Genomic DNA, 18,171 nt, shown 5'->3' with positions numbered 1-18,171 from the left:
GCTGAAGTAAAATATGAAGGTGCGGAGTGCGCGTGGCACGGGCTGGTGGCTGAGGGCATGGTTGTCTGTTTCAATCCGGAGGGAGCCTCAGACTCTGAGCTCCAGATCCGGGCGAGTCTCTAGGGACCCAGACTCAAACAGGAGAAGCGGGATTGTCTGGCTTCGGTCCCTCCGAGGTTTGCAGCGGTTGCTGGGGTTCTGAGAAGCAGAGCCTCTGGGAACGGGACTGAGAGCAGCCATAACTGCTCCCTCCGCCCACCCTGTTGATCCTGTGGGACCCGCCCTGCCCAAGCCCTGCACAGAGCCATTTGCCGGATAGCCTCAGGCAAAGGCTAGATTAGCACCTCCCTAGAGGACAGAAGTTCTCCCACTGCAAACACAGCTGATTCTCACAGCCAGTTGGCCTGGAGGTCAAGTAGTAATTACCTACAACAATCAAGGCTTGCCTACAAGACTGCTCACAGAGACCACAAGGGGGTGCACCAAGAGTGTCTACCTCAGGTAATTGGGACACTTAACACGGAAAGCCACTCTATCGACACAGCGAAGCATAAAAAAATGCCAAGACAAAGAAACAGGCCACAAAGGACAGAACCGAAGGAAAGCAGGCTACTGGATATAGAATTCAAAACCACACTTTTGAGGTCTCTCAAGAGGCTTCTAGAGGCTGTCGATAAACTTGATGAGATGTACAGGAAATCGAATGAGACCCTCGATGGTGTGATAAAGGACCAACTAGAAAGTAAGCATACACTGACTGAAATAAAGAATATTATACAGACTCCCAACAGCAGACCAGAGGAGTGCAAGAATCAAGTCAAAGATTTGAAATTCGAGGAAGCAAAAAACACCCAACCGGAAAAGCAAAGTGAAAAAAGAATCCGAAAGTGTGAAGATAGTGTAAGGAGCCTCTGGGACAGCTACAAGCATACCAACATCGGAATTATAGGGGTGCCAGAAGATGAGAGACAGCAAGATATTGAAAACCTATTTGAAGAAATAATGGCAGAAATCTTCCCCTACTTGGTGAAAGAAATAGATTTACAAGTCCAGGAAGCGCAGAGAACCCCAAAAAAAAGGAATCCAAAGAGGACCACACCAAGACACATCATAATTAAAATGCCAAGAGCAAAAGACAAAGAGAGAATCTTAAAAGCAGCAAGAGAAAGAAACTCAGTTACCTACAAGGGAATACCCATACGACTGTCAGCTGATTTCTCAACAGAAACTTTGCAGGCCAGAAGGGAGTGGCAAGAAATATTCAAAGTGATGAATACCAAGAACCTACAACCAAGAGTACTTTATCTAGCAAAGCTATCATTCAGAATTGAAGGTCAGATAAAGAGCTTCACAGATAAGGAAAAGCTAAAGGAGTTCATCACCACCAAACCAGTATTATATGAAATGCTGAAAGGTATCCTTTAAGAAGAGGAAGAAGAAGAAAAAGGTAAAGATACAAATTATGAACAACAAATACGCATCTATCAACAAGTGAATCTAAGAATCAAGTGAATAAATAACCTGATGTACAGAATGAACTGGTGATTATAATAGAATCAGGGACATAGAAAGGGAATGGACTGACTATACTTGGGGGGGAAAGGGGTGTGGGAGATGCGGGAAGAGACTGGACAAAAATCACGCACCTATGGATGAGGACAGTGGGTGGGGAGTGAGGGCGGAGGGTGGAGTGGGAACTGGGAGGAGGGGAGTTATGGGGGGGAAAAAGAGGAACAAATGTAATAATCTGAACAATAAAGATTTAATTATAAAAAAATAAATAAATAAATAAATACACATCCTCTTGTTCTTCCACATTCATATATGCTCTCCAGCCTAGACTAGGGTAGGGAATAGGTCAAAATGCTTTGCAAAAGCTCTCCAGGTTATACTTATTTTCTCTCTAGGTTGAAAACCATTGGTATATAACATTACTTTCAGCTTGTAAACTCAATGGTTTTGATGTTTATGATCATACTCAAGTTATAAAGCCAATGTCAAAATATATCGAAGCTACTCTTGTTAAGTAAGAATGATTAAAATTCATTTTTCAAGATTTTTACAAACCTGGTTAAATAATGAAATGCTGATATTTAAACAAGGTTGTGCCATTTTTCTGAAAAATTCTTTTGGGCTACTTTGACTGTATTCCTGGATAACTCTGGATAAGTAAGACATTATCATAAGACTGCCAGATGGAATTAATTGTCATTGTCATAAGAGGAAATTGAGAGAAAGGGCTCCCACCTGTCGTTGATCCCCAAGTTGGTTGGGAGCAATCAGAAATTCCTTAATCTGTGAGCTTACAAAGTTTGTATCTTGGCAGGATGCTAAGGTGGTTCCCAAGGCCTTCCAAAGGAATTTCTGCAAAAGAAACGACAAGCAAAAGAATGTTAAGCAAGACTCGGATGACTTAATATACTTTACACCAGGGAACCCTCATAACACCTCAGTCCTCAGAGGTGAGTATCAACTCTGTTTCTTTGGTCAGTGTATTGAGACTCCAGGCAGGGTAAGTAATTTGCCTACAGCTGCATAAGTAGCAAGTAGCAGAAAGTGGACTCATACAATGAGGAGGATTAAGTAAAGGCCAGTTGGAGACAGAGGAATGAAAGAACACGCCTTTGAGCATTCTTTTAGCTTCTAGTTTTTAAAACTGTAGTAGATTCTTTTCTGACCGCCAGCCTCACACAACTGGCCCAGTGGAAACTAAGACACAAGCTACATGCTAAGTCAGGGTGGGCAAACTTTTTGACTCGAGGGCCACAATGGGTTCTTAAACTTGACCGGAGGAACAAAAGCATGGATGGAGTGTTTGTGTGAACTAATATAAATTCAAAGAAAACATCATTACATAAAAGGGTATGGTCTTTTTTTTTTTTTTTAGTTTTATTCATCTCAAACGGCCGGATCCAGCCTGCGGGCCGTAGTTTGCCCACGGCTGTGCTAAGTGCTAGGGTGGGGCTGCAATTGGCCTTCCAGTAGCCATTCGTCTCCCTTCTCTAGAACAGAACCTCTGGATTTCAGTCAGGAGCATGTCTATCTTGAAGACACTATGCTTCTCATTGTTCCTCTCAGTCAGCTGTGGCCCTGTAACATGTGGTCAAATGCGAGGTGAAGAGAAGGTAGCATTTCTCTAACAAGTCCTCCCTCTTTTTATTTTATTTTTTCCCCCTCTGTACTTCTCTATTTATTTTATTTTTAAAAAATTTTTATTGTTTAAAGTATTACATATGAATCCTTTCCCCCCCATTGACCTCTCCCTGCTCGTCCCCCTCCCCCGCCAGCACATGCCCTCACCCCCCGCCCCCACTGACTGTGTTCATGGGTTATGCTTATATGCATGTATAGCATGTATACAAGTCCTTTGGTTGATCTCTCACATACATCCCCCACCCCTCTCCCCCCGCCCCTACCCCCTACCCTCCCTCTGAGGTTGAATAGTCTGTTCGATGCTTCTATGTCTCTGGATCTATTTTAGCTCATTAGTTTATGTTGTTCATTATATTCCACATCCTTCTTTTTTTTAAAAAAAATGTTGATTACAGAGAGGAAGGGAGAGGGAAAGATAGAAACATCAGTGGTGAGAGAGAATCATTGGTTGGCTGCCTCCTGCATGCCCTCTACTGAGGATTAAGCCTGCAACCCGGGCATGTGCCCTGATTGGGAATCAAACCATGACCCCCTGGTTCATAGGTCGATGCTCAACCACTGAAACACACAGGCTGGGCTCCTCCCGCTTTGTGGTTGCAGTACAGGTGAATTGGAACCTGAGCAGCCATTTCACATTATAAGGTAGAGCTAAGGCCCCTTAACTGGACACCAACCTTCTCAATGGAGGTGTTGTTGTAACTGCTCATTTGCTGACTGAAATCCAGACTCAGCTGAATGGTCCAGGCTATGTCACTGATCTCCCATAAAGACTCTTTGAGCAACTGTGGTAGGAAGTAGAAGTCAGATATAGATGTGACTGTTTAGTGTGCTTTCTTGATACTTAGTACTTTATTTTTCAAAAGTATAAATATATATTAAATGGGATTATTCCATTTCCCATATAAAAATGAGTTACTTTGTATCTTGTTTTATTTTAAAAGCTATATTCTCTTATGTTCTGAATTTCAATCAGGAACAAATCACACAGTGGTAGTCACTATAGGTAAGTGCTTTTTCCTTTCTTTTGCTTCGTAAGTAAAAATTGCTTAAAGACTTAAAAGAAAGTAATCTATTCTGAAACTTAATTGAAGTTAACATTTTTCAAGGTGTGAATAGATTTATAAAAACTCCACAATGTTAGTTTGCTTTATTATATACTAAAAAAAAGGACATTTTTGGAGCTAAGAAATGAATGTCTTTACGAACTAATTACATATACAGGCACTTTTTGCTAACTTCAACTCTAGTAACTACACATTCCTAGCTTCACCAATTGTTCTGAGCCAAGGCCATGACCAGCCGTCTGAATCCATGTTTTTCTTCATTGAACAATGCATACAAAGGTGTTCTTGTCTTTTTGGAGGGCAGCGTCCATTACATTTTCTGAAAACCATTGTTCTCTACTTTAAGCTTAGAGAAGGCCACAATGTCACAGCCAATGAAAAACTTTGTATGCATTTTCTAAATAGGAACTCATTCAGCGAGTGGGTCCTTTGAAGGGGAAAAATGAAACAGCCTTGGAAATTTGAGGGAAGAAGGCACATGCGAACAGTTTTGGAAGAAGGCTAGAAGCATACTCAAGACTGCAAGAGGGAAAGAAACTGCCCCAAGGCGTCTCTCTAGAGAGAAAACTTTCTTTCCTGGTAAGAACAGTTACTGTAAAATGGTAGCAGGAGAACATAAGGTAGGAATTTTGATGGAGGTGGGGGAGATAAAAGAAACAGGAGTAAGGAGAAGAGGTGGCTGCTAGAATTAAGGACCAGGAGAGTAGACAGTGGCTCTCACATCTCCTATTGGTTAAGAATCACTGTGGGAGTCTTTAAAGGGCATCAATTCTCAAGTACCGTTTGGAAGAGGTGGTGATGGGAGGTGGAGGTGCTTGGGAGAAGTCACTGAAAATTGACATTTTTTAAAATATATTTTTATTGATTTCAGAGAGGAAGGGAGAGGGAGAGAATGATAGAAACATCAATGATGAAAGAGGATCATTGATTGGCTGCCTTCTGCATGCCCCACACTAGGGATTAAGCCCGCAACTCAGGCATGTGCCCTTGACCGGGAATCGAACCTGGGACCTTTCTGTCCGCAGGCCAACACTCTATTCACTGAGCCAAGCCAGCTAGGGCTGAAAATTGACATTTTAAAAGAAGCCGTATGTTAGTTACCAAATAGTCATGACATGTAAAGTCCAGCATAGGGCATTTGGTCAATAATATTGTAATAACTATGAATGATGTCAGGAAATATCGGGAGGTACACTCTGTAAAGTATATGATTGTCTAACCGCGGTGCTGTACACCTGAAATAACACAAAAAAATACTGGAAGTAAACTGTAATTGAAAAAATATTCCAAAAAAATAAAAAATAAAGGAAACTGTATGTAATTGCTCTGTAGGCACTTTGTAAACTGAAATCCTGCTAGATCAAAGCTCCCTGCTCATGGTCGCCTTGACCTTCTGCAGGCTCCTGAAACCAAAACCCTCCTTGGAAAGCCAATGCACAGCTCTTGGTGGAAATTCCAATTTGCGGAATTTGGCATCATTTGGGGCATAAGGAAGAGGGTTTTTTTCTGAAAAAGGGCACAATGTGGCCCTTTGGTTGTTAGAAATCAGGAAAAAGTGAGAAGCAGATAGAGAGGAAAGTGGAATTGTATTTAGAAGTGGAAATTATGCTACTCTCAGTTTCTTTCTTATTTTTTTAAAAAATATATTTTTATTGATTTCAGAGAGAGGAAGGGAGAAGGAGAGAGAGACAGAAACATCCATGATGAGAAACATTGATTGGCTGCCTCCTGCACACCCTCTACTGGGGATCAAGCCTGCAGCCTGGGCAAGTGACCTAACTGGGAATCGAACCATGACCACATGGATCAATGCTCAACCAGTGAACCATGCCTGCTGGGATCGGTTTCTTTATATGATGGTAAAAGAATGCAATTGCAAGGAGAGAGAGAGAGAGAGAGAGAGAGAGAGAGAGAGAGAGAGAGAGAGGGAGAGAGAGGGAGAGAGAGAGAGAGAGAGAGAACAACCCTGAAAATTGGAGAAGATTTAAGAAAGACCCAGAGAACAATATTTTAAGTACAATATTCAAAACTGTCTTAAACTCTTAATCAAATTGGAGGCTAAAGATTGCTGCTCAGATTATGGTGATTTAAAGACGGTAATTCTTAAGTGATTACTTCTAACATCCTAGTCCTTTTCCTAAGAAAAGGAAATGATGATTACTGCCCTGTGGAATCCAGTTCTTTTTGGTCAAGATGGGTAACTTCAGCTGATTTTTTCACCCCATCGTCCACAATGAATCTAGCCGCCACCCTTACCTGAAGCAGCATGGCTTCCCATAGCGCGATGCTGGCATTCTTTCCTAAAAAAAGAAAGGGTGCAATAACTGCCCCAGAAATGAAGACTCAGTTTCTCCCTTGCAAGGTCCCCAGTGGATGCTGCAGTTCCATGTCAAGCTTTGTCTTTACACACGAGGATTATTTCAGATGAAATTTAACATACTGCCAGCTTTCAGGTGCTAGTCAGGTGGGCAGAGGGTCTTCAATCCATGACGAAATCTAGGCTTTTTGCCAATTTCAACAGTAACTACTGAAATGACCAGATTTCAATATTTCAACATGGAGGAATAATAACTTTTTAGAACAATACCAAACAGAGTTTCTCTAAGACCAGAGGAAGACCAGGGCAGAAGTAAACGTTCCTGGGAAGGATGTTGCCCAGTTGGTCAGCAACAAGTGCTTCTAGCACAGTGTTTTGTAGAGAAATAGAACATGAGCAATCAAGGGAAAAATACAGGTGTCTCCTTGTATATCAAGTTCATTGCTTTTACTGCCTAAAATGAACAACCAGAGAAGTGGTGCCTCATTTCTCAGTGTTTTTAGCCTCCTCGGATCAAGACCGGGTCCCCCTCCCTGTACCTTCCAGAGGCTGCAGGAGCTCAGGCAGGCGTGCTTTCCACAGGTTTATCAATTTGGGGTGAATTATCTCGGGCAGTAGCTTCAGAAGTCCTATTGCACCAACCCCACTTAATTTCCCTAGACTGGCGAGCATAGCTATCACCTGTGAGATAGAAGAGAAAATGCTGGTCAACTCAGGGGTATTTGAAAGGCCACTGACCTTTTCCTTTTTTACAATTGTCCTGGATTCCCTTGATTCCTACATTAGCTAATCTTTTGATAAATCACACCAGTCTGTTCTCACCGATTCTAGAGCAGAAATCAATGAAAGGTACCGACACTGTAGACATATTTGTTAATTAAATAAGGGCATGTGGAACGAGTGCTTGAGTAAATGGTACATATGCAATCTAAGTAATAGATGTGGAAGTCATTCCAATGGCACTTATGGATCAGATTCACTCTATGATTATTTTAAAATCAAAAAGTTTAACAAGCATTTCAGAGTGAGAAGATAATGTAGCCAAGTATAAAGTGTCACGAGTGTCATTAGTACAGCAGAACATTTATTATGCCTTTAGTGTTTCTTTTGGTTGGGAGTCTATGTAATGTTTATTAGCATTTGCTTGGACCTGAGTCGCTGATATTGGCTTCCACTTATCCCACATTGGTTTTTCCTACTTCACTCACCAGAAGTCTGGCCAGGAGCTGCTGTGGTGAAGGAAGTCTCACTAGAAAGAGAAGGTAAGGTTCATTATTGCTGCAGGGGTTAGCAAATTCCAGATTGGGGTTGGGTATATCATCAAAGCCCTATAGCCTTTCTGGAAATGAGTCTCAGATAAGAGAAATGTTTTACTTGTTAAAAAATATGTTTTTATTGATTTTTATAGAGAGAGGAAGATTTTGAGAGAGGGAGAGAGAAAGAGAAATATTAATGTGAGAGAGAAACATTGCTTGGCTGCCTCCTGCACGCCCACCACTGGGGATCCAGCCTGCAACCCAGGCATGTGCCCTGACTAGGAATGGAACCAGCGACCTTTTGGTGCCTGGGACGAGGCTCAACCAACCAACCGAGCCACACTGGCCAGGGCTTGCTTTGTTTTTGAATGTACAAACCAACTCCTGTAGAAATGACAAGGGCTGTTGACTCCGAGGCATTCTTCTTCTTTCTCTCCTCTGCCATAATCAGGCTTCGGATGATGTTGAACAGGGAGTCCAGCGTCCCTGTGTATTCGGCAGGTATCACAAAAGTCAGGATGCGTGGCCATAGCACCTGTGGGAAACAGGCCAAGATGCAGGGTGGCTTATTCTTTTCCATAAATTTCTCCTTGGTTCTCGCTGATTTAGAAAAATTTCCCCCCTCTTGTTATTTTGCTCTACAGGACAAGTCAAGATGAAATCATTGAACAAGACCTCTGCACAGCACATTCACCTTCAGCTGCTGGTTGCCATGAGTGTTGGTCAGCGTCTCTCCACAGGGTTGTCGCTGGAATTGGGGCAGGTCGGTGGATTCTTCAATGTCAGGAAGTGTTGTGGGCACCGCATCCCTGGGCTCCCCACTCAAGCGCTCCCTCTGGGAATAGCCTCTGACCCGCTTACACTGGTCTTTGATGGACTCCTGGGTGCACCAGGTATTTCTGGGCCATGAAATCCTGACTTTTGTGATCATTTAGCTCACAGAAAATACAGATTCCAAGGCGCATGCCCTGAGGTTCAGATTCTCTTAGGCTTCAAGGGAGGCCTGAGAATGTATGCTTTGACTAGCTCCCCAGATGAACGGGGATGTTTAGCAGCCACTGCATTGGACCACCATTCACTACATAACAGCTTATCTAGGCATGTTAGGGGAAGAAGAGAAATGATATATTAAGGTGCTGATAAATGGCCATTTGCTATCCAGATAGGAGACATTATTTAATGAATGAATTTGATAACTATCTTTGCGGAACTACTATGTGCTGTGCACTCGGCTCACAATCACCTTGCTCTAGTCCAGTGGTTCTCAACCTGTGGGTCACGACCCCTTTGGCGGTCGAACGACCCTTTCACAGGGGTTGCCTAAGACTATCCTGCATATCAGATATTTACATTACGATTTATAACAGTAGCAACATACAGTTATGAAGTAGCAACAAAAATAATTTTATGGTTGGGTCACAACATGAGGAACTGTATTTAAAGGGCCAGAAGGTTGAGAACCACTGCTCTAGTTCAGTGATGGTGAACCTTTTGAGCTCGGCGTGTCAGCATTGTGTCAGCATTTTGAAAAACCCTAACTTAACTCTGGTGCTGAGTCAGATATAGAAAATTTTTGATATTTGCAACCATAGTAAAACAAAGATTTATATTTTTGATATTTATTTTATATATTTAAATGCCATTTAACAAAGAAAAATCAACCAAAAAAATGAGTTTGCGTGTCACCTCTGACACGCGTGTCATAGGTTCGCCATCACTGCTAGTCAGAGCATCAGAAAGCTGATGACACATGGTGGCCACATCCGTGTCTTCACTTTGAAATGGGCAGAGCTTTAGAAAGGCGATGGAAGTAACTGTTGGTGGCGACAAAGACCCCTTACCTGAGGCATCCCAATGACCAGTGGGTCCAGCCTTCTTAAGACCTCAAGGCTTGTTGCTTGGACAGATTTCTCTCCCTCTTCGTCCTCATGGGAGGTAGGTTTCGCTGGTTTCTCCTTCAAGAGACATGAAACAGGCGACGTGTTCAGAATCCCTGCCGTGGGCCCCTCTGACTGCACGGGTTGAGTGCTCAGACTCGGGTGGAGGACGCAGCCACTCAACCTAAGGGGCTCATGGAGCCTGGCCGGCTCCGTCTTCAGCATCTAATCCCTGTTTTAAAATGCTTCTTGGAGGAATGGGTTGGGAAAAACACCTCTGACTGAAGCAGAAAAGCAAAAATTGTGAGGACCTCTGAGCTACAGATACTCCCCCTCTTCCTCCTCCTCCTCCTCTTCCTCCTCTTCCTCCTCCTCCTCCTCCTCCTCCTCCTCCTCCTCCTTCTTCTCTCTCTCTCTCTCTCTCTCTCTCTCTCAGGCCTTTGCCATTTTCTCTGGGACAAAAAATTTCAAATACAATGCTTTCTAGTGGACTTCAGTTTTAGTTGTGACTAACTTGCTAAGAACTCTGAGATCTTTTTTATAGCAGCAAGTATTCCATTGTGCCCAGGGTAGGGGAGGCCGGGGGAAGGTCAATGGGGGAAAAAAGGAGACATATGTACTACTATTTGTAATACTTTAAACAATAAAAAAATTAAAAAAAAAGATCTCTGAGATCTTACACATGTGCTTTCCCCACTGTTCATGCAGAAGAAGGCAACTCCAGGGCAGCAAGTATAGTTGTGTCTGATGTTCTCGAAACAACTCCTTTGCTCTGCCTCTCTCCACACCACCCCGGGCCCTGGAGGCCAGGTTGCCCCCTCCTTAGGGAACACTGTGATTTAATTACTTGTTTCAGGTAAGTCCGAAGTGATGTCAGTGAAAGGGAACTGACAACCCTAGAGGCTGAGAAACGCATCACTAGAAGCGACGAGAGTGAAACATAGCTTCTAAATCAGGTACTGAGTCAAACCCCAGGCATTTCTTCCAAAACCCAGTTGGGTCAACCGAACTTGTTACAAGGCGGCGCTCAAAACCGCACCCTCTCCCTACCAGATTCCGGGTGGAGATTACAAACTGGGAGAAGACATATTCGATGAGTGGCCAGCCTTCCTGCGCTTCGATGTAGCATTTCTCACACATGCTTTGGATGAGGAGGAGGGTGGAATTTCTTACCTGGAGTCAGAAAAACGCATTTGCAACACTTTACTATGTTGGGCAGAATGGAAAGTTAGCTTCTCTTATTCTTTAACCTTCATAGATCAGTTAGTGGAAATCTTTTTTATTTTTTATTTTTTAAAAAGGGGGTATGAAGTGAACAATGTTACTATAATTTAACCAAAATCCGTTCTTCCTAGCTCCCAAGACATATCCATTTTTTTGATACATTATAGAATATTGGTAACTTGGGGCTAAAACACTGCCTCGCTTTTAAAATCCTCAATAAAAGATAGCACATCGAAGGCAAGCTCCACAATCCCTCATCCAATTGAAAATTCAAAAAACTCGGAAAAGTGAGATTTTATTTTTTTAATTTGGTGCCAACTCATTAGCAGCAAAACCCAAACTGAACTGTTTTAAAGCTATTTGTATCTTTACTTAGTTTACGTAGTGTGGCTGTCTACACATTTTCCTGCAGGAATACTAATGGGTTTGACTATATGGGCTATTGTCATGGTAATCTTTTTCTAAAACCTGAAAATTCTAAATCCTGAAATGTGTCTGGCATCAGAGACGGGAATGGGGGATTATGAACCCGTGTTACAAGTTTTCAGTAATTTGGCTCCCTTAGTTTATTGGATCGCTTTCCTGGAGGATGGAGAGCTCAGATCTAATTCCTTAGTGAACGGGTCTTTTAATGGAGGGTGGGAAGAAAAGAATGATTCGGAACAGGGAGGCAGAGCTACACGGTGGCAATTAGCAAAAAGGTCACCCACTAGTCTCCCCAAGCGAAGAAAAAAGAGGTTCATCTTCTTTCTGTTTTTGCCTGAGGAGCTGGCCTTCCTTAAAGTTTCTGTGCTCTTTTCTTCTACCCTAAAATCTAGTCATTCTTTAATTGGCCTGGACAATTACTAGGTCAGGTTTTTCCATCTAACCACTCCATTTTTGCATAACTTCTATTTTGAACACAGTCACAGTCAATCAAAGATTCTTAGGGGAATTTTCTCCATTGGTTTCTATGTAGGGCTCTAATCCAAATCAAATACGATTTTCATACAAAAATTACAATTGATAATTTTCAAACATTTGTGTCAGCATAAGTTCTATATCTTTCCTAACATGAACTACTTTGATGAAATAATCTGGAAATATTGAGCAACCTCTTTAGTGCAAGACTTGCTCTAGGTACTCCCTGCTTGGGAAATAGGATGTCTATGCGCAGAACAATGCTCAGGGGTTATTATTTTTTGGAGGAAGATATATTATAACTATTTTTAGAACTGTATCTTGATTTGGTTTATCTTTTGGTGGAAAAATAGAATTCTTTGAAAAATAGAATTGATCAAAGTTCTTTATAAAGCAATGTCATAAGTAAAACCTTAAACAGTCAAAACTGTTTTGTTTACTCCTAAAGCTACCACCAACCGAATAAAAGTCCCCATTAATTCTCTTACTTTTATACTGAGGTCACCCATGACAACTTTGACTGTTCTTTCGATTGAAGTGATGTGACTCCTCAACTTGGGCTCTGAAAGACAGAGGTGACATTGAGGGCATGATCTAGTAGGAGTATAGTATGTTCAAGGATTGATGAAAACCCACTATGGTACGTATTTGTAAAGTCTCTTGTCCTTAGCATGTTAGGTTATTCAGTTCCCTCCTATCTCTTCTTCTCACTCTTTAAAGATGTTGATTGCTTTCTTTGCTCCCTATTATATTTGGTTTCATCTTGTTTAAAATTAAGTTAGAGTCCAAAGTGAATTCAATCCATCAGGCCCAATGGATCAGCTTTAAATTTTGTGAAACTATTTTATATTTCTTGTTTGACTTTTCAATAAATCCCAATGATAACTGAATTTTAAAAACTATTATGATGTAGTGCAGAAATAATTATCATATTTTATAAATCCAAGATACCATTAACTTTATGAAGCACGATTATTTTATATTGCATTAAAAAACGATAGTGGCTGATTATTATTTAAAATGCTGTCAATTATAAGCTATGTTACAATATCATAAAAATATTTGCTTCTTAGAATTAAAAAATATGATAATTTATTAAATTCCGCTCTTTTCTAAATGGACTAATCTCTAGAATATTATGCATTCTTCTTACCCACACTTGTTTATTGGGCGACTTAAACAGTTTACTAGATCTTCTAAATTAAATTCCCAAGTATTCTACTCATCCTTCTCAACTCATTAAATATAATAAAAGAAGAGAGGTAATTGAAAAATACCTGTTTAAAAATAATAGATTATAGACATTGAGGAAGACAGAATATAATGTTCTATAAATATCCCAAAGAAGTAGGATAGGATTAGAACATGCATCGGGTTCAATTTTCTTCCTGGTACAAAATAAACTACTCTGGCTTCATCCCTATTACTTACCTTCAGCTTTGATAACCAATCGTAACAAAATCAAGATCCCCCTTCGAGTGACTTCATTATTACTTCTTAGTTGTTCATCAAAAAATTCCATCAGGTCTGCAGGATTGGAATGGGCTGCAGGTTTAAGAAATACTGGCATCACAAGAACTCATTTTCTTTCTTTCCTTTTTTTAAAAAATATATTTTTATTGATTTCAGAGAGGAAGGGAGAGGGAGAGACAGAAACATCAGTGTTGAGAGAGAATCATTGACTGGCTGCCTCCTGCACGCCCCACACTGAGGGTTGAGCTCACAACCCAGACACATGCCCTGACAGGGAATCGAACCATGATTTCCTGGTTCATAGGTAAATGCTCAACCACTGAGCCACGCCATCCAGGCACAAGTGAAATGTTTGTGAGTGGGAAGAGGGGAATTCTGTGAGGATTGTCAAAGTCACTGTTAGGTTGGTAGTTAGATTTTATGATGTTCTTGCTTCTATGGTATCACAGAAATAATGAGGCAGCTTGATTACTAAGAGAGCTGTCTTGACCTGGGCCCACTCCTGCTCAGATCTGTGAATGTGACTTTATTTTGAAAAATAGGTTCTTTGCAGATGAAATCAAGTTAAACTTCATTGGCAGAAGTCATTAGGGTGGGTCCTAGTTGAATGTGGCTGATGCCTTTATAAGAAAAGGAGAAGAGACACGGAGACACCAGAACACCTTGTGAACACAGAGGCAGAGGTAGGAGTGATGCTCACCAGCTTTGGAGATAAAGAGAAACATGGGGAGGGCAGGAAGCAGGGAACAGTGAAGAAAGGCCTGGTTAGGGTAAAGCAGTTTGGGTTCAAAATTGTTAGAGATAAAGTGAAAGTTAATTAGGTTGGGGCATAGAGCAGAGAGGAGTATAGAAACAGAAAATCAAAAGAAAACTTGAACATAATAAAAAGGTATCAATGAAGTAGTAGAAATGACATGTTTTGGGGAGGGTGGAGGTATGGGAGGTATAGGTTATTCTTGTCTTTTGTCTTCAGGGACTATGTTGGAAGGAACACAGTTTTGTATCCTGACCCTGAGACCTTGGTGCCTCCTCTAACCAGGAGATGGCTGAGACCGTGATGTGAGAGCAAGAAGAAAAGAAGAGTGAAGTAGGAGAGAGACAGGAATAGATATTGAGAGATGACCAGTGGGAAAAAAGCATGACTTTGGGTTTGACACAGTTTGAAATAATCTCAAATATCAAGAGGTTACCAACTCACCTAGGTTCGCTTCTAAATAATATATGACCATGCATATATGGTCAATTAATTTTTGACAAAGTAGCCAAGATTATTCAGTAGGAAAAGGATAGTCTCATCAGTAAATGGTGCTGGGAAAACTGGACAGCAACATGCAAAAAAAAATGGAGCTGGATCTCTACTTTACACCATACAAAAACACAATAGAAATGGGATGAAGAGTTGAAGGTAATATCTGAAACCATGAAACTCCTTGAAGAAAACATAGGGACCAAGCTCCTTGACATGAGTCTTGGCAATAAGTTTTTATTTATTTTATTAATTTTTAAGCAGTAAACTTTATTATTATTATCATCATCATTTATTTAGATAAAGAGGGAGAGAGAGAGAGAAACATCAGTCAGTTGCTCCCCACATGCCCTGACTGGGGATCGAACCTGAAACCTGAGTATGTACCCTGACAGGTATCAAACCCATGACCCTTCAGTGCATGGGATGACGCTCCAACCAACTGAACCACCTGGCCAGAGCTTAGCAATGAGTTTTTAAATTTGACACCAAAGACAGAGGCAACAAAACAAAAAATGAACAAATGGGACTACATTAAGCTAAAAAGCTTCAGCTCAGCATAGGAAACCATCAACAAAATGAAAAGGCCATGTATGAAATGGGGGGAAAAACCCCACAATTGCTAATGATATATTCAATAAGGGATTAAGGTCCAAAATATACCTGGGACTTTTCTGCTTTTAGAACTGAAAGTTTTATCTCTTGGGAGGATTTGTCACCCTATATATTACGCTCTTTGGGGGAACAGGTAAGATAGGGAAAGACCCAGAATACTGCGAGTTGAAGAAACATGTTGTGCGTGTCTGTGTGAAAGTAACTAATGCGACAGGTTGCACACCCTTCATCATCGCCATCATCATCATCACTTGGAGACATTTTGATGAAAAACCCTCTGGCTGCTTGGTCCTACCTAGAATGAGGAAACAGCTTGAAGCTTCCATTTCGTTTTCCTTCTCTGGAGGCTCTGGACCTCTGCACACCTGAACGAGGGGGAGGAAGCAGGTGGTAGATGTTAAAAACAGAAAACCGGTGCAAACCAAACAATCCGCCTGGACAGCATGCTCTGCTTACCTGGTGGAGGAGGTTGACGAAGATTCTTCTCTTCAAGTCCTTGGGAAAGGCGACCTCATACAGGGCGGCCGCAGTCAGTATTTGCTTCAGGCTCTAGAATCAAAGGTTGGTTGGAGGCTGCCCGTGACACAACAAACACGGGATGTGGAAGGCAGAGCATGTCTTATGAGAACAAACCCATAACTTTCCTGCAGCTACCAGGTTTTTTGTGTGCATGTTTTTGTTTGTTTGTTTGTTTTTTGGTGATTTGGGCCCTTTTACCTCGTTCACTGCTTCATCAGCTTGAAAAAAAAAATCTGTAATCCCTTCCTGGAGTTTCCACATCCAGCTATGCCAACTTCTTGCTATCATATTTCTCAGCTGCCAGAACAGGAATTCAGGTTCCCTGGGGCCTCCTGAGCCTTGTATGCTCTAGGATGGTTGCCAGTGGACTCTCTGAATGAGCTCTTTAGGGTGTGATTCTTACCTGGGTGACATGGAAATCAATCTCTTTGTCACTATACTGGTTCAGGAGCCAGGGTACCTGGCCCAGGGCATATTCACAGAGGTCTTCCCGATGGAGCAGCAGGCTCACTGAGGGGCCATGGGCCTTAACGATGGACAAAGTCTGCAGAGGCAGCAAAGAAATAGCACTGATAGTTCTTCATTATGCTTTTTGTACATTTCTCAGAACACCAGGTGATTTAGATCTCCTGCCCCGAAACTTCCTCACTGCTTTCAACCAAGACATATTTCTTAAAAACTTAAAAAACAATGTTTAGGTTAAGAGCATTGTATGAGGCAGTTATATTTTTATTTATATTTATATCTATACCTGTATCTACATTGATTCTCATTTCAATACCTGACCCCTCTTATTTCTTTAACTTCTCTCTAATAGTCACTTTCTTTCACTATGTTAATAAGTTTAAAATTTCCCTCATATTAAAAAGTTCTTTGATTCTATATTACTTTTACCAACTATCATTCTCACCCAGTTCTTTCTCTTTTCTTACACTTCAAGCAAAGCTTTTTGAAGGAGTTTATATTTTTGATTTCCTCTTCCCTCCTCCCATTTATCCCTCAATTCACTATAATCTGGTTTCCATTGACATAAAAATGAACAAATATGAAATATAAATGTAATGTGTATTGATTATAAAAGTTCAGAAATTCCCCAAGTTATGATGAAGAAAACATTGCACCCACAATACTCATAGATAATCACAGCTTGGTGTATTTTTAATATGGTCTTTATTTGACCTTTAAAACTTTTTTCTATGGATTTAAAAATTTTAAAAATTAACATTTTTTAAATATATAGTTTTACATTCTGCCTTTTCTACTGTACTATTATATTATGAACGGTTTTCTATTAGCTAAATTTTTCTGGATGAAAACCACTTCAAATTTAATGGCTAATAACAACCCCCGTTATTTTCACTCAAGACTGTGTGTCAGCTAAGATGGTTCTTGCAGCAGATTTCTGTGAAATGAATCCCTTTCAAGAGTTTTCTCGCTTGGGCACTATGCCAGTGGAGTCTATATTTCTCTTTGCTCCAATACCTTCTTTCTTAGATTGTAAGATCTCATTCCACTTGGTTCACCCACTTCTTCAGCAGCACATTCTCAATTCTTCATTGTGAGTCTTTCTTCCTTTGCTTTCCTTTAAAAATCTCTCTCTCCCTCCCCAAACTCTATTTTTGGCACTTTTCCACTCTAGATACTCTTTTTTAAAATTTTATTTTTCAATTATCATTTTAATTCAACACTATTTTGTATTAGTTTCGGGTGTAAAGCACAGTGGATAGACATTCATTCTAGGTTCTAAAGTGTTCCCTCTGATAATTCAATAGGTACTCTTCTATCCACAACCCTTATTCAATTGTCACGTATATAAAGCTGATATCTAAATCTGTGTATCTAGTTTTTACTTTTTGTCTTAACACCAACCCTGAATATCCCCAAACCTACTACTCTCTCCACTTGGATGTCTCATAGGCATTCAAGTCAAAATGTCTAAAATTAAACACATTTTTCTTACTGCCCCAAATGTGTTTGATATTTTTCTTGTTTTTCTCATCTTGATTAATGGCCCAAGATCATTCAAGTTGGAAATGTAAGAACCATCCCGGATGCCTTCTTTTCCCTCCTTGTAAACACCTAATTGATGCCAGTCCTGTAGACCCTATTTTTCAGCTTGTGAAGCCTTAGATCTGTATACCGACACTACATCTACCGATCCATTAGCATTCATGACCTGGAATGTTTCCATAGCCTCCCAATAGTCTTGTCCTATTCCATCCCTATACCCCATTCATCTTTAGCATTGATAGTACGATGATTTCTCTGGCACTCAAATTCTTGTTTAAAATCTTTAAAGGTGTCTCATTTCTCAAAAAAAAAAAAAAGTCCAAGTTCCTGAATAGTATTCAAGGCTCTTCATTGTGTGGCTAACAGTGGTTCTCAACTTTCTGGCCCTTTAAATACATTTCCTCATGTTGTGACCCAACCATAAAATTATTTTCGTTGCTACTTCATAACTGTAATGCTGCTACTGTTATGAATCATAATGTAAATATCTGGTATGCAGGATGGTCTTAGGCGACCC

General features: G+C 40.8%; 1 protein-coding gene across 1 annotated transcript in view; it reads right to left on the bottom strand.

Moving 5' to 3' along the window:
- Window positions 1–18,171, bottom strand: part of MROH2B (maestro heat like repeat family member 2B) — a 53,488-nt gene that overhangs the window by 23,732 nt on the left and 11,585 nt on the right. Inside the window, exons 7-19 of the mRNA XM_070411411.1 lie at window positions 16,048–16,188; window positions 15,582–15,674; window positions 15,421–15,490; window positions 13,223–13,336; window positions 12,280–12,353; window positions 10,718–10,840; window positions 9,632–9,745; window positions 8,169–8,325; window positions 7,743–7,783; window positions 7,074–7,215; window positions 6,474–6,517; window positions 3,828–3,935; window positions 2,248–2,364 (exon numbers count right to left, since the gene is read on the bottom strand). Coding sequence (XP_070267512.1) covers window positions 2,248–2,364; window positions 3,828–3,935; window positions 6,474–6,517; window positions 7,074–7,215; window positions 7,743–7,783; window positions 8,169–8,325; window positions 9,632–9,745; window positions 10,718–10,840; window positions 12,280–12,353; window positions 13,223–13,336; window positions 15,421–15,490; window positions 15,582–15,674; window positions 16,048–16,188 — 1,338 coding nt within the window. The remainder of the gene's footprint in view (window positions 1–2,247; window positions 2,365–3,827; window positions 3,936–6,473; window positions 6,518–7,073; window positions 7,216–7,742; window positions 7,784–8,168; window positions 8,326–9,631; window positions 9,746–10,717; window positions 10,841–12,279; window positions 12,354–13,222; window positions 13,337–15,420; window positions 15,491–15,581; window positions 15,675–16,047; window positions 16,189–18,171) is intronic.

The sequence above is a fragment of the Myotis yumanensis genome, unplaced genomic scaffold, assembly GCF_028538775.1.
Source record: "Myotis yumanensis isolate MYYU_CA2020_CCGP unplaced genomic scaffold, mMyoYum1.0.hap1 SCAF_4, whole genome shotgun sequence".
NCBI lineage: Eukaryota > Metazoa > Chordata > Mammalia > Chiroptera > Vespertilionidae > Myotis > Myotis yumanensis.
Note: the sequence above shows the minus strand (reverse complement) of the source record. Positions and strands in the feature narration are given on the sequence as shown.